We start from the raw sequence: 15,840 nt of genomic DNA on the forward strand, positions 1-15,840 counted from the left end.
CATTATAGACTACCAGACTGAAGACAAAATGTGTCTCAGCCACAATAATAGGGCACACGCAACACACACAGGAGACACCCCTGAAGTGCCAAGTTCTTAAGAACAGGAGACATTGCACTGCAGGGCATTACAGGACCTCTTCTTCATAAAGCCACTACTTTCAAGAGCAGAAGACATAGCTGACTTTGCTAACACAGAAACAGACACACTGAGTTAGACAAAATGAGGAGGCAGAGGAATATGTCCCAAGTGAAAAAACAGGACAAAATCACAGTAAGAGACCTAAATGAAATGGAGATAAATAATATGCCTGATAGAAAGTTTAAAGTAATGGTCATAAAGATACTTGTTGGACTTGAGAAAAGGGTGGAGGACCTCCCTGAGACGTCTCCTCAACAAAGAGAAAACATTAAAAAAAAGCCAATCAGAGATGAAGAACTCAATAACTGAAATTAAAAGTACACTAGAGGGAATAAGTAGTAGACTAGGAGAATAGGTCAGAGACCTGAAGGACAGAGTAATGAAAAGCAAGCAGAACAGGAGAGAGAAAAAATAAAAAATAAATAAATAAAAGTAGACTTAAGGAACTCAGTAATACCATCAGGCATAGTAATATTTACTTATAGGGCTCCCAGAAGAAGAGAGAGCAAGGGGGCAGAAAATTTACTTGAAGAAATGGTAACTGAAGACTTACCAAATCTGGGGAAGGAAACAGAAATCCAGATATAGGAAGCACAGAGGGCACTCAACAAAATCAACTCAAGGAGGTTCACACCAAGACCCACAGTAATTAAAATGGTAAAAAAAAAAAAAAAGTGATAGAGAATTTTAAAAGCAGTGAGAGAAAAGAAAACATACGTACAAAGGAAACCCCATAAGGCTGTATCAGCTGATTGTTCAGAAACTTTCCAGACATAACTTTTGAAGCCACAATTCAACTCACTGCAATTGTGAAATAAGTTTGAGAATTAAAAATCATTGGCAGCAGCCTGTGTCCATTGATAGATGAATGGATAAAAAAGATGTGGTGTCTGTGTGTGTGTGTATTTATATATAAATATAATGGAATGTTAGCCTTAAAAATGAATGAGATTTTGCCATTTGCAACAACATAGAGGATCTAGAGAGTATAATGCTAAGTGAAATAACCCAATCAGAGAAAGACAAATACCATATGATTTTACTCATGTGGAATTTAAGAAACAAAACAAATGATCAAAGAGAAAAAGAGAGAAACCAAAAAACAGACTCCTAACTGTAGGAAACAGATGGTTACTCAGAGGGGAGGTGAATGGGGAGGGTGAAATAGGGGTTCATTGTGATAAGCACTGAGTAATGTGTAGAATTATTGCATCACTATATTGTATACCTGAAACTAATATAACTGTATGTTATCTGTCCTAGAATTAAAATTTTTTTTAAAAGCCTGGAAGAGATCCCAAATGCCAGCCTGGTAACTTGGGTTTTCAAAGCCATGATTGGTTTAAAGCCTTGGTTCCCATGATAGGCCAACAAAAATCCTATTGGCCCAGAAGATTTTATGAAGTCACTGCAGAAGCCATCTGGATGGCTCTGTGGAGTGAGAAAATACATGCGCCACTGGCTTCATCAGATGGGCTCCAGGTGGCTACCCCCAGGTGTTGGGGAGCCAAACTGTGCTTGGAGGGAGAGATATCAATTCTGTTGGTAAAAAGAAGACGGATGAGAGGCTCTAAGCCCCTGACCTCATGCTATATAATTGCTATATAGTTAAACTGGAATATGAGTGTGACCAAAAAAAAAAAAAAAAAAAAAAGTTCTAAGGTAATGCATGTAAATGTTTTTTAAAAATCAGTGTAGTATGCCACAGTTCCTACAACTTCTTGTTGTCTTATACATAATTTTAGATAGCATCCTTTCATGTCTTCTCTCTCTTTACCCAACCACTCTCTGTGAACCAAGGACATTAGAGACGATGCACTTGCTTTTTTACTTCCCCCCCTTCTACTGCTAGACTTCTTTCAGCTATGATGTTAATTTTACATTATCAAGGTTTACTTCTTTTCCAGTCATAACTGTCTTCCTTGTTTAATTTATAGGTCGTATCTAACAAAAACAAGAGCATTCGTATTTTTATGATCATCTTTGTTTAACAAACAAGGAAGGTGTCAAATGCCAAGAAAAGGAAATGTAATTTATGTCACTGTGTTGTTTTGTTTTCTGTCCCTTAAAAAAAATGATCCAAGTGTCAAAATCAAAATGAATTCTCTTCTCTTCTACTCCCTTGAATTCTCCCCTATTTTAATGTGCTTCATATTTGGACTGTACCTTTGTTGTTTAGCGCTTTTCCTGCTTTTTGAAATCTTTTTGCCGATGGTGTTCTGAAGTAGTGAGAGTACATATAAATGTGTCTTCATCCTGTTTGAGTTGTCTTGGACTCTAGAATATCTGTTTTCTGTCTTTGAGCTTCCTATCAGATACGTCCACTGGACGGTTCATCGGTCTTTTAACCTTTTTTTCACCCTTTGCTTTCTCTCTGCCATTTTCTAGAGTTCTTTGGTTTTTTGTTTCCCTCCTATAATTATTTGATTTTTAGATACATATTTTTAATTTTCCTGATATCACATTTGTTTTCCCATAGTTCCCTTTTTATAGCCGCTTACTCTTATTTTATGATGGTAAGATTTTCTCAAAAACTCTTAGGCAGCTTTTTGTTTGTTTCTGATGCTCTTTTCTTTCCTGAATTATTGCCATTTCATCCTGAAATATCTGATGAACAATGAGAAATTATTTGGACTAGGAAGGATAGACTTCTTTTCCTGTATTATAAGTAGGAGTTTTTCCTCATGAGGCCTGCTCCCCTGGATAAGAAGGTAGGGGTTTTGACTGTCAAATTTTGCTGTATGAATATGGTTTTGAATTGGAGTTGGGCTCCTCAGATGCCAGAATGAGGAGGCTTTATTTTGAAGCTCTGATACCCTCGTTAGATGCTGTAGCTCCCCTCACAGAGCGGATGGATCCATTTCTCTGATAGTGCTCTGGTTTTTGTTAAACAGTAAAGCCTGGTTTGCTGGAATGCCCTCATTTTTCGCCTACCTGCCTATCATCCAGAATTCTGAACAGCTATTCTGTGACTTGTCTTTCGGTTGATTTTCCTATTTCCTTTTAGCCATCCACTGAAAGGAGGAAAAGTTTTACCTGTGTAAGAAACAAGGAATTCCCTACTCTCCATTCCTGCCAGCTCCAACCTAGAAGGCTATTAGAGGGCTCTGCTGAGAATATTCGCTCCCGCTTCTCTTTGATCCTTGTAACTTTTTCCTTTGTGTATTTTGGATGTTATTTTGTTTTATTCATCAATACTTTCCCACTTGCTGTTTTCTAAAATTTCAAGAGCTCCTGTTTATCAGTAACACCTCTGCATACTCTAAAACTTCTCTTTACTTATTTAGTGACTACCGTTTTGGTGAACATTTTGGAGAGTGGGTAGGCAAGCGTATATGCTTATCCTGCCACTCTTTTTTTTTTCTTTTCTTTTTAAGATTTTATTTATTTATTTGAGAGAGAGAGAGCACAAGTAGGCAAAGTGCAGGGAGAAGCACGCTCTCTGCTGAGCAGGAAGCCTGACACAGGGCTCAATCCCAGGACTCTGGGATCATGACCTGAGCCGAAGGCAGACGCTTAACGCACTGAGCCACCCAGGTGCCCCCATCCTGCCATTTTTAAAGGAAAACTGCTGAAGTAATATTAGATACACCATTGAACTTTTTTTTTTTTTTTTTTTTTTTACTAATCTGCCCTTTATCTAGCTCAGTACCTTGTGGGTCCTGAATAGCTGACATGTTGAAGAAATTACTTGAAGTCAATATATAGACTGACTGAAAATTGTTTAACTTTTTAGAATCCAGGAGCTGATGTCTGATGATCAGCGAGAAGCAGGTCGGATTCCACGAACGATAGAGTGTGAACTTGTTCACGATCTTGTGGATAGCTGTGTCCCAGGAGACACAGTGACTATTACTGGAGTTGTCAAAGTCTCAAATGCTGAAGAAGGTATTGTATAACTTTTTTCTCATTTTGATTGTTCCTCAATAATTTGTCAGCATTCATCTTTTTTCAAGGTACTTTTGAATCTCTACTAAGACAGGGAATTCCTTGTTTCTTACATAGGTGAAACTTTTCTTTAAAATAAAGGTTTATCTGTAGCTTATTGTGCCTTTCTTTCTCATGCCATTCGAATCTTTGTAGAGAAAAATGAAAATACCAATTATTGTATTTCATACTTTGAAATTTACAGGTTCTCGAAATAAGAATGACAAATGCATGTTCCTTTTGTACATTGAAGCAAATTCTGTTAGTAATAGCAAAGGACAGAAAACAAAGACTTCGGAGGATGGGTGTAAGCATGGAGCATTGATGGAGTTCTCACTTAAAGATCTTTATGCCATCCAAGAGATTCAAGCTGAAGAAAACCTGTTTAAACTCATTGTCAAGTATGTATGAGGTTATCTGAAGTTTTATTATGTATATGCGCGATAGGGGTGCTGTTGGCTACAAGTAACAAAAAACTAGTCAAAATGGTTCCAAATTACAGTTCACAGGTCAAATCCAGCTAACTGCCCACTTTTATATGGCCCATAAACTAAGAATGATTTTTACATTTTTTTAATGGCTGAAAAAAAAAGACTATTTCATGACACACAAATTATATAAAATTCAAATTTCACTTCCTATAAATAAACTTACTGGAACACAGCCGTAATCATTCATTTATGTAGTGCCTGGCTGCTTTCCAGCTGTAGGGGTAGAACTGAGTAGTTGCAACAGGGAATGGCTCACAGATATTTACTGTCTGTATCTCTATGGAAAGTTTGTTGATCTCTAGTTTAATCCATAAAGAAAATGTACTATCTCACGCTAGAAGTTGATTACTCAGCAGAAGAGTGATGGGATTGTGAATTCCAGTCATTTCAATTAGTTGTATGTGGGGGATTGTTTGTTTACTTGTAAAAAGCAAGAAGAAGATTGACATAGAAGTCACATTCAGTAAGTATTTTGAAATATTTTATTTCCATGTTATTGCCACGCAGTAGAGAGGAGGAAAAGTAGAGGCAATATTTGCTTAAGTGTTTAAGAGCTTTTTTTTTTTTTTAATTTTTTTTTTTAACGTTACTTAAATCTAAGTTAGAATCCCACTTCAAGCACTTACTTCCAGCGTGGTTGGAAGCATGTTATCTATTACCTCCTTCATTTTTCTCATCTTAAAAGAAATCCTGTCTCAGAAGGTTGTTCCAAGGATTACATGAAATTTTATAATGTATTTAACATAATTAACACAGCATGCTGTTATTTTAAAACCTTTTAAACAATTTCTTGGATAATTTTGAAGAAATAGAGGAAAACAAGAGAGACTGAAAAATAGATGTACGTAAGAGTAGTAAAGAACTGAAGTTTTGAAATGCATTGTGAACACTTAGAACGCTTAACCCTGTTGTTTTCTCCTTACTTTAGGCTTAGGACACTAAGAGAATTTGACTGTTTCTGCCTTTAATATGTTAGCCAACTGAGAAAAGTATGGAGTTCCTCAGGGGGTCTTTGTCCTTAAACCCTCAGAGACTTCCTCTCAATAGCCATCCAGACCTACCCTGGGAGAAGGTTTGGTGCTCTGAGCTAGATGGGGGGTGTGATCTGTGGATCAGGGACAGTGTGATGAATGGGCTGTGAGCAGGTAGGGAGGAGCCGAAGATCAAAACACCTCCTTGATTGGTTCCTTTTACCCATTTTGAAAAGAATGAACCGTTGCAGGGTCCTTCTGCCATACTAGAAAGGTTTTCTTCCCACAGGTTGCTTTTACCCTTTAGTTCTATATTTGTGATTTCAGCATTAAAACTAGAATTTTTCATGGCCATCCATCTGTTAATCTCACAGGGGGTGGCATATTAGGCAGACTGCCTGGTTTTGTAAATAAAATTTTATTGGAACACAGCGCCATCCATTCATCTACATAATTGCTTTCGCACAAGTTGAGTAGTTGTGACCCAGACAGTAAAACTGAAAAGATTTATGTTCGGGCCTTGTAAGAAAAAGTTTGTCCACCTTTGCTAGATTAACAAGTGGAGGACCATGAAAGGATAATGGAGAAGACAGTGGAAGGTTATGTTTTAGTTTAGGTTTCTTCAGAAGCAATGATTTGGGTAAGCATTTATTTTTGAGGTGATCCCCAGAAATACTGGTTAGGGAATGGAGGAGTGAGAAGGGATGGTAATCAGTGTATGGTCCCTTAAAGAAGAGGTTACTACAAGCATCCGGGGCTTAATCCTCTTGAGGCCTCTGGTATACCAGACTGTGTAGAACTAGCCTCACTATTTTCCCATCCAAAGGCCTAAATTTGGGACTACTCCTGCGAATATTATATAACCCAGTATTTTCAGCCTGCCCGGCCTGCCTATTGCTGATGCTTCTGCCGCCAGAGAAAGCCCTTCAGCAGACAGGTGCAGGTGCGTGGTCAGAAGCCAGCAGTGATTATGTGGGAGCATGCTTAACAGTGGTACCAAGGGGATGTGGCAGGACACCATCTTCTGTGTTTACATGTATTAAAAGGGATAATGATTTACATCGGTTACATCTCTTCCACCTGGCTTTTTTTGCTTGATCTTTGTTTTTACAACTGATAAATGTAAATATATTCACTTGTATTCATATATGGTCTTATTCTGATCCTTTGAATTGAGCTGAAGAAATGACATTTTATCTCATCTTAAAATATTATTTACTCAGTTCACCTGCTACACTCTTTCCAGTGATTTGGCTACACAAAGATATGTGTTCATGAAATATACAGTATAGTTCTGTATCCTAAAGTAGAAGACCATGATTATGAGGTATTTTAAAGGCTGGTGATAGATCCACAGTATATTTAGTTACTTTAAAATGCTTTGCAAAGGGGCACCTGGGTAGCTCAATCGGTTAAGCGTCCGATTGGATTTTGTCTCAGGTCATAATCTCAGGTCCTGAGATCAAGCCCACGTTGGGTGTGGAGACTGCTTAAGATTCCCTCTCCCTCTTTTCTGCCCCTCCCTGCCCCTGCTCTCGCTCGCTCGCTCAAAAAAATAAATAAAATGCTTTGCAAGTATTCCATCTCCCTTACATAGGCACAATTTTTAAAACATTCTTTCCTTTATGAATTAACCAAGAATTTTGAGGAACTTACTGTTAGAATAAAATGTCTTGAGTTTGAGGGACGTAAATTTTATGTTTGTCTTTTTCTTTTTTTTTTTTCTTAAGATTTTATTTATTTATTTGACAGAGATAGAGACAGCCAGCGAGAGAGGGAACACAAGCAGGGGGAGTGGGAGAGGAAGAAGCAGGCTCCCAGCGGAGGAGCCTGATGTGAGGCTCGATCCCAGAACGCCAGGATCACGCCCTGAGCCGAAGGCAGACGCTTAACCGCTGTGCCACCCAGGCGCCCCTGTCTTTTTCTTTTTTTTTGATGCTAAATAAAGCAAGTTAAGCAAGTTGTAAAGTAGATCTTCTAATGGATTAATGAAGCATAAATAAGGACTTATAAGTTGTATTTTGTTTTTCAGCTCACTTTGTCCTGTCATTTTTGGTCATGAAGTAAGTACTTCATCTTTATCCAAAAATATATAAAGTTGGCAAAAAATAGCTAATTTTTGTTAACCAGTTATTAGTATTTTAATATGTCATCATTCTCCATAAATGAATGATGTGAAAGGCAAACTACAGCTCCTTTTGTGAACAAGCTGCTTACTAATTTGAGCTAATAGGGATGAGGTACCTTTAAAGTGACTTTGGACGCTAAGTGTTAAAGCGGAAGCTACCAAGTATTTCCCAGTTTTGTGGAGTAGATGTATGCCTTCCAAGGTAGGTCTTTACTCAGTGACTTTAAAAATACTTCTTTGATCTTATATGCTTCCTAGTTTTTGCTTTTTAATCATTTACATTATGGAAGTTTATATTTTAAGTTAATTTTCTTAGGGTAAAGAACTAAAGTTCAATCATACTTCTAAAAAAATTCTCAGGTAAATATAAACATAGAAGGAGAAGCATCCCTTTTTCGCTGGTCATCTTTATGTCTGTCTCAGTTTTGAGGTTTTTCTCCCCCCCTCTTCTTTCACACTTGAGCTTGTTAAAGCAGGTTTGGCATTAGCACTCTTTGGAGGAAGCCAAAAATATGCAGATGACAAAAACAGAATTCCGATTCGAGGAGATCCACATGTCCTTGTTGTTGGAGATCCAGGTCTGGGAAAGAGTCAGATGCTACAGGTAGGAAATCATTCATCTAGTATTTGATGTATTCCTGATGAAACGTATGACTGATTCACAAGTGAATTTTCTCAAAGCGTGTAGTATTTGTGTTCCAGAGGATATAGTTGGTCTGGTGGTAAAAGTGAATTGGGGTTTGTGTGAGTAATGTGTCACTTCTGTCTGGCCATCTTTACATAGCGCCAGTTTCTATTACACAGGCTGTGCAGACATGGTCGTCTGTTGAGATGTCAACTATTGTGAAATGTTAACCATTTCTCTAACCCCCTCTTTTTTTGGTATCAGCTTTGTTAGTCTTTTTTGTTGTGACTTCACCCATGAACAGAATAACTGGAGGAGGTAAAAAGCAGGGAAGCAGGGTCATGCATTCTTTCTTCACACGACTCCATAAACACTGTATTGAGCTTTAGGAACAGTCTGATAAAGGTAAGAGATCTGTTCTGTATGCATCTCCACTGCTTCTCTCGGAGTTTAAAGCAAGGCACCTTCTGTGACCAACTTCTTGTTGGTGCCCAAGGAGATTCTGCCTCTGCCGGTCAGAGCCTAGTGGTTCTCCCTGCCAGGGCTTATGATGGCCCTAGAAGGTTCTGCTTGTTGGAATACTTGTTGTTGCCTTGGAGTGACACCTGGTAAGTCAGTCATAATGTCCTTTCTGAGAATGCCCATTCCTTACCACCACTCCCACCCCCAGTGTAGAAAATTTAACCAGACCGGGGGTCTCTTTGGAAGTTGTTGTCCTGTGGCTACTGAATCTTTGTTCAGGGGTTGGAACTCTGGCCGCATATCCCAGTCATCTTTGGAACTCTTTGCAAATCCTGGGGCCTGCCCTAGTCCAACTGAATTAAAAGCCTCTGGATTAGGGTTCCAGTGTCTGTGTGTGGATAACCTTCCACAGGTGAGTGTGCTGTGCCGCCAGGATTGAGAACCTCTTTGACCTCATCATTGCATTATAAACCCACTGTCCTTCATGTCAGAGTCATTATTTATTCCCTAGGCTTCATTGTTAAACCAGTCATCATTTTAATTCCTGATCTGACATTTCATCTGTGTTTCCATGTTCCTTTGGACCAACAGGGCCTACTTTTTCTTTTTTTTCTTTTTTTTTAATTCTATTCTGAGCCCTTGCTATAAGCCTGACAGCTGAGGCACAGAGCACCCAGTTGTAGGGGAAACAGTTGATGATAAAAATGAAAACAGAATACCTAGCCAGACTGCACCTGTAAAAGGTACACGTGGGGACCTGAATTGTTACAGCTTTCTTTTCTTTTATATCGTATATGTGTGTGACTTTTGAATTAGTGTACTATAGGTAGAAGCCTGGTTTAACCTTCACATTATCTATATTTAACCTTCTGATTATCTATACAAGTAAATCTTACAATTTATACATTTTGCTTATGGTATATAAAACTTCCATTTTTCTCTTACTCCTTTTTTTTTTTTTTTTTTTTTAAGATTTATATATTTAGGGGTGCCTGGGTGGCTCAGTCAGTTAAGTGTCTGCCTTCGGCTCAGGTCATGATCTTGGTCTGGAGATCAAGCCTCACATCGGGTCCCTGTTCAGCAGGGAGTCTGCTTCTCCTTCTCCCTCTGCCCCTCCCCCTACTCATGCTTTCTCTCACTCATTCTTTCAAATAAATAAATGAGATTTTTTTAAAAAGTTTATTTATTTATTTGAGAGAGGAGAGTGCACCAGTACACCTGCTAGCACAGGGAGGAGGGTTAGAGGGAGAGGGAGAAAGAGAATCCCAAGCAGACTCCCCTCCAAGTGCAGACCCATGACCCCTGAGATCATGACCCAAGCCAGAATCAAGAGCCAGACAATCAACCGACTGAGCCACGCAGAAAACCCTCTCTTACTCTTTTTTAATTTAAGAAATAAATCTTGGCAGATAATGGTTTCAAAATACATTTAATGGTACTGAAAAAATTTAATACCAAGAAATGACATTGGCAATTTTTCATGTTTTTTAGACCTGGAATGATGCCATTTAATTTAATTTTAAAATAGAAACTGTAATATTAGTGGAAATTAAATGTTGTAAACAGTGGAGTGTATTGTATGTAAGTCTTCGAGCCCTGCTAAACCAGAGTTTTTAAAAATTAGGCTAACACGAGCAGTTATGAATTGTTACATTTTTAATCCTATTTTCCTCTGACCATTTTATTGTAAGCCATCATCCTCCTCCTAGGCAAATAAGGAATTACAAATAACAAAAATAATGATAGCTACTGTTTATAAGCTTGACACCATGGGGTCACTTGGGTTGGGCACTGCGCATGTCCAGCGTGCATTATCAACATAGCAGCATGAGAACTGTCTCCTGTGGTTGTGCAGTGCACAGCATACACAATGGTCTTGCATTGGGCATGTGTGCCAGGTGCCAGATTAAGTGCTTTACATACGTGATCTCACTTACTTCTCAGGGATGTAGGTGATAAAACATAAGGCCTCACCCCAGGTGAGGCTCAGAGAGATCTGAAAGTAGCGTAGCCAGTGCATGGTAAAGCCAAGATTTAAACAGGTCTGCCTGATTCTGGAGGTCCATGCTTTTAATTCTTGCACTATTTAACCACTTTTCTGACCTGCCATAGCTTGTTTACTCACAAAGTCAGTATTATTGAGCCGTTTTATTACCTGCTGTATAAAGAAGCATTGAAGCCTTTGAAATTAAAATTGGCCCTCATGTTTTTTCTGTTTAAACTTGAAAATGAAGCATAAAGTGAAACTGTGTAGTGTTCACATGACCACAGACATCAGAGGCAGGCTGCCTGGGTTTAACTGAATCCTCACTTCACACCTTCATAGCAATGTGAATTACTCTCTGCAGGCCTTGGTTTTCTATGTCACAAAATGGGGATGTAATAATATCTTCTTATCAACTGTGGTAGTAAAGATTGTACAGTAAAGCTATTAGAAGAATACTTGGCATATAGCTGACATTTGTGAGCAGTCACTATTAGCTATTTTTTCCCTTTTATTTTGTCTGATTCTTTTTTTTTTTTTAATTTTTAAAAGATTTATTTGAGAGAGGGAGAGCACATGGTGGGTGAGGGCCAAAGGGAGATGGAGAGAGAATCCCGAGCAGACTCCATGCCCAACGCCCAGCCTGACACAGGGCTTAGTCTCACGACCCTGAGATCACAACCTGAGCCGAAACCAAGAGTCCAACGCTCAACTGCACCACCCAGACACCCCTGGCTGATTCTTTTAAACCTTTTGCTTCCCTAGGCAGTATGCAACGTTGCTCCACGTGGTGTGTATGTTTGTGGTAATACCACAACCACTTCCGGTTTGACTGTAACTCTTTCAAAAGATAGTTCCTCTGGAGATTTTGCTTTGGAAGCCGGTGCTCTTGTACTTGGTGATCAAGGTAAGAGACTAAACTCTCCATGTTTGCAACATTTAACTTCCCTAATATTACAGCTTCTATTTTTAAATTGAGCCAAGGGTTTTAAATGCATTATTCCAGGTTTAAATAATTAGTAATTCTGGAGCTTTGGGTTTTTTTTTTTTTTAAGCCTTTTCCTTTCCAATTAATTTCTTTACATTCTGTTCAAGAGGCATTAGTGAGTGGAGAACGAGTGCCAGAAAAAATAACTGGAAATAGAGTTAAACTGCAGAATTGAAACTGGTACTTACTGTCACTCATTTTCAGAATCTTGCAATAGACACAATTACATATAAAAATCAATCAAGTCAAACAGGTATAGATTGCTTCTTTCACTTCCCATTTCACAACCACCATCACATTTGTGATCATTTGTTTAAAGACTGTTTTAAAACTTTACATTAAGTGGGGGGATTTGGTCATCCTGTTAACTGCCATATTCACATTGCCCAGTACATAGGTGCACAGCAAATACTTGCTGAATACATTACTATTACTTAGCCCAGAAGAATTCTAGATGCCTTGGAGCTGAAAATAAGGTGAATATTATCCTTTTACTCTCAGAGGACTTAAGAATTTAGAGCTATTACTTTATAATTAGAAGTTTTGCTGTATTTTAACCCATCTCATTGGATGTTTTTCAGGATTTGACTGATAGTTTGTAAGAAATCCAGTTGCAGGGCTCAGCAAGAAGGGATCTCTAATTAAGCTTTGCTACTTAAGTTTCTCTTGGTGATGCTTTAACCCTATAGAAAAAAATGTCCTATGCATGTGTCAGGCAGTGCCCAGATTCCAGTCAGGGTCGCTCATTCCTTTGTTTGCCAGTGACCTCCACATTTCTGAATCCAGATCCTCTCGGCGCCCACTTCCTTGATACTTTACCTCCTTCGTTTCCAGGACATTACACTCTTCTGGTTTTTTTTATTTCATTGACTGTTCCTTCTCAGTCTTGTTCTTTATCTCCCCAACTTTAACTGGTTGGCACCTTCAGATGCTTTGTTTATGTACCTTTTTCTTCTTAGTCTATGCTTACCTTCTTCATGATCTTAGCTAGTCCCATGGCTTTGCCTACCTATTTGCTGAAAATTTCCAAATTTGTATCTCTTCTTCCTTATACTCTAGACATATATTTCTTATTGCCTGTTATTGCAGTATTTCCATAACTTCTTCAAACTTAACATGTCCTAAACTGAAATCCTGATGTTCCCCTTTAAACCCGTTCTTATAGCCTTTCCCATCTCAGTGATAATTCCATCCTTCTCTTTGCTCAAATCAGAAAATGCACAGTCATCCTTGACTTTTGCTTATACCCCATATCCAGTCTATCAACAAATATTGTGGGCTCTACTTTCCATATATACCCAGCATCCAGCCTCTTCTCCAGTGCTGCTGTCCTCTCTTACATGGATTATTAGTGTGATCTCATAGTTGGAACACCTGTGACCACCCTTGCCCTTCCTGTTGTTCTTTTAACAAGGCAGAGCAATCTTGTTAAAACTCAGATCAAGTTATTCTCCTCAGAACCCTCCAGTGGCTCCCTATTGCACTCTGAGTGAAAGCTCAAGGCTTGCCAGTGGTTCAGGGCTCTTCACATTCTGGCCTTTTAATCACCTCTTTTGCCGCATTATCTACTACTCCCCTCTTATTCTCCAGCTACAATGGCCTTCTTGCTATACCTGGGACACCACCAGCACTCCAGGCACATCCCATTCCTGCATTAGGCTTTTGTATTCATGCTTCCCTTACCCCAGATAGGTCTGCAAGGCTTGGTCCCTTTCCACCTTGAAGTTTTTACTCATATGTCCTCTCCTTACCCAGAAAACTGATCTTATGTAATTATGCCTAACTCTTGTAGTTGTTGAAATATACTATCTTTTGAATATGTATATATCTTATCTCACCTGTTTGAATGTACGTCTTTGAGCTTTTTGAGGGTCAGTCTCGTATCTTCATTTTTATAGCCCTCACACCACAGTGCCTTGCCTATGGAAAATGCTGAATGAAGAAAATACTACATTAAAGTTAATTAAGACAAGTGTTTTATTTGCTGTAAAATAAGCACAAATTCTCAACCGTATGACATTTTATAATTTTAACTGCTGGAAACAATTACAAATAATTCTTTATTGTGAAACAGTTTCCATCCTGTAAGATTTGGAACTTGACCAGAGAAAGCTTTTTGTCTGTATTATTTTACTGTGATTGTAGGTATTTGTGGGATAGATGAATTTGATAAGATGGGGAATCAACATCAAGCCTTGTTAGAAGCTATGGAACAGCAAAGTATTAGTCTTGCTAAGGCCGGCATGGTTTGTAGCCTCCCTGCAAGAACATCCATTATTGCTGCTGCAAATCCAGTTGGAGGCCACTACAATAAAGCCAAAACAGTTTCTGAGAATTTAAAGTAAGTCTCTTCCCGTATTTATACCTTTAATATATTGAATCCTTATAAACCAATGAGAAAAAGATAACAGAGGACATAATAGTTCACAGAAATGGTAAGTTCCAGTAAATGTACAAAAACATGTTTGAGCACTACAAATTAAAACAGTGAAGTATCATTATTGATAGCTATTAGATTGGCAAACATTTTAAATATTAATAATCATTATTGGCAAAGGGTTGGGGAAATGGATTCTCACATTCAAGTTAGCATACTGAAGGACAACTGGCATGTTTATCACTATTTTTTTTTGAGAGAATGAGCACGAGCAAGTGGTGGGGGGTGCAGGGGGCAGGGAAAGAGAGATCTCAAGTGGGCTCCACAGCCAGTGCGGAGCCTGACTCAGGGCTTGATTTTACAACCCTGAGATCATGACCTGAGCTAAAATCAAGAGTCAGACACTTAACCGAATAAGCCACCCAGGTGCCCCTGTTTATCAATATTTGAAACGTACATTCAATTTGTTTTTAGCCAGTTCTACTTTTAGGAATCATAGCCACAGAAATAGTCACACAAGTGCACAGAGGTATATTTACAGGTTGGGTATGATGGCATTATCACAACCAAAAATTGGAAATAACTTAAAATGCCCTTTGATAAGGATGTGGTTAAACTATGGCAAGGTTGTGCGGTAGAAGGTAGCAATTACAAAACTGGAAGTTGCTGTGTATGTGCTGATAGCTCTGTGCTTTACTGTTGAAAGAGCACATTATGTTCTCATCAATAGGGTGTGATCCCACTTCCAGAAACAAAGTTTGTATTTGTCTGTGTGTATGCTCTCTCTTCTCATTTGTTCTATATAGGTTGGAAAAAAGGTATAGGAAAGGGGAAATAGACTGAAATGATGCAAAAGTGAGGAAAAAACAAAAGAATGCCTCATGTGAAAAATTGGAAACTTAAATTCTAGAGAAAAAAACCAAATTTTCTAATGGTTGATGATAATGTGTACCTTTACTATGGAAATGATACATAGCAAAATACACAGTTGTTCTTGGAGATCCTGTACCACCACCACCAAAAAAGTCAATCTATTCGTTTTTCTTAGTAAAGTGAAAACGTGCTATATTGGAAAAATCAGAAAGATCCTATTGAACAAGGACTTGGATTCTGGTGTTTAGAGGTACCCAAACCTGCTTTGGGGCCTTGGCCAAATTCTTTAATCACTCTGGATTTTAGTTTTCTTTTCTCAAATAGAAGGATTATCTGATTGGTGGGATCAGGGAAGATGACAAAGTAGAACAGAGCATTTTTATTATAATGATAATAAAGACTTTTTTCTTTAAGAGAGGAAGAGAGGGAAATGGGGGAGGGGAGAGGGAAAGACAGAATATTAATACAGAAAACAGAGATTGTGGGACGCCTGGATGGCTCAGTCGGTTAAATGTCTGCCTTTGGCTCAGGTCATGATCCTGGGGTCCTGGGATCGAGTCCCGCAGTGGGCTCCTTGCTCAGCAGGGAGCCTGCTTCTCCCTCTGCTTGCAGCTTCCCCTGCTTGTGCTCTCTCTGTCTCTCTCTCTGGCAAATAAATAAATAATTTTAAAAAAGAGATTGTGTGAGAAGGGGCCTTATCCTCAACCTACCAAAGGTGGTAGGTACATACGTGGCTTATTTACATGTTGAAGGGTGTATGGCCTGGTGTCTCTCCAGAGTTGGTGCATATATCAAATCCAAAAGCTATTGCTTGTTTCTTTAACCTAAATTAGTTTATTTTTTTAAAGTTGTACATGGAAGTTGAATAGTAAA

The 15,840-nt window shown here is 38.6% G+C and overlaps 1 protein-coding gene and 1 long non-coding RNA gene across 4 annotated transcripts in view; one reads left to right on the plus strand and one right to left on the minus strand.

Annotated features, from left to right (window-relative positions):
• MCM8 (minichromosome maintenance 8 homologous recombination repair factor) overlaps positions 1–15,840 on the plus strand; it is a 39,667-nt gene that overhangs the window by 16,220 nt on the left and 7,607 nt on the right. Inside the window, exons 9-14 of the mRNA XM_045808798.2 lie at positions 3,878–4,029; positions 4,274–4,469; positions 7,563–7,593; positions 8,122–8,262; positions 11,495–11,636; positions 13,863–14,058. Of these exons, the coding sequence (XP_045664754.1) occupies positions 3,878–4,029; positions 4,274–4,469; positions 7,563–7,593; positions 8,122–8,262; positions 11,495–11,636; positions 13,863–14,058 (858 nt within the window). The remainder of the gene's footprint in view (positions 1–3,877; positions 4,030–4,273; positions 4,470–7,562; positions 7,594–8,121; positions 8,263–11,494; positions 11,637–13,862; positions 14,059–15,840) is intronic.
• LOC123799651 (uncharacterized) overlaps positions 1–15,840 on the minus strand; it is a 42,774-nt gene that overhangs the window by 4,081 nt on the left and 22,853 nt on the right. The window contains exon 4 of one of the 3 annotated variants that reach the window (XR_006781670.2): positions 13,556–13,649. The exons of the other annotated variants lie outside the window; for them this stretch is intronic. This is a non-coding gene — a long non-coding RNA (uncharacterized LOC123799651). The remainder of the gene's footprint in view (positions 1–13,555; positions 13,650–15,840) is intronic. 3 annotated transcript variants of the gene reach the window in all.

The sequence above is a fragment of the Ursus americanus genome, chromosome 22, assembly GCF_024610735.1.
Source record: "Ursus americanus isolate L20-20 chromosome 22, mUrsAme1.1.p, whole genome shotgun sequence".
NCBI lineage: Eukaryota > Metazoa > Chordata > Mammalia > Carnivora > Ursidae > Ursus > Ursus americanus.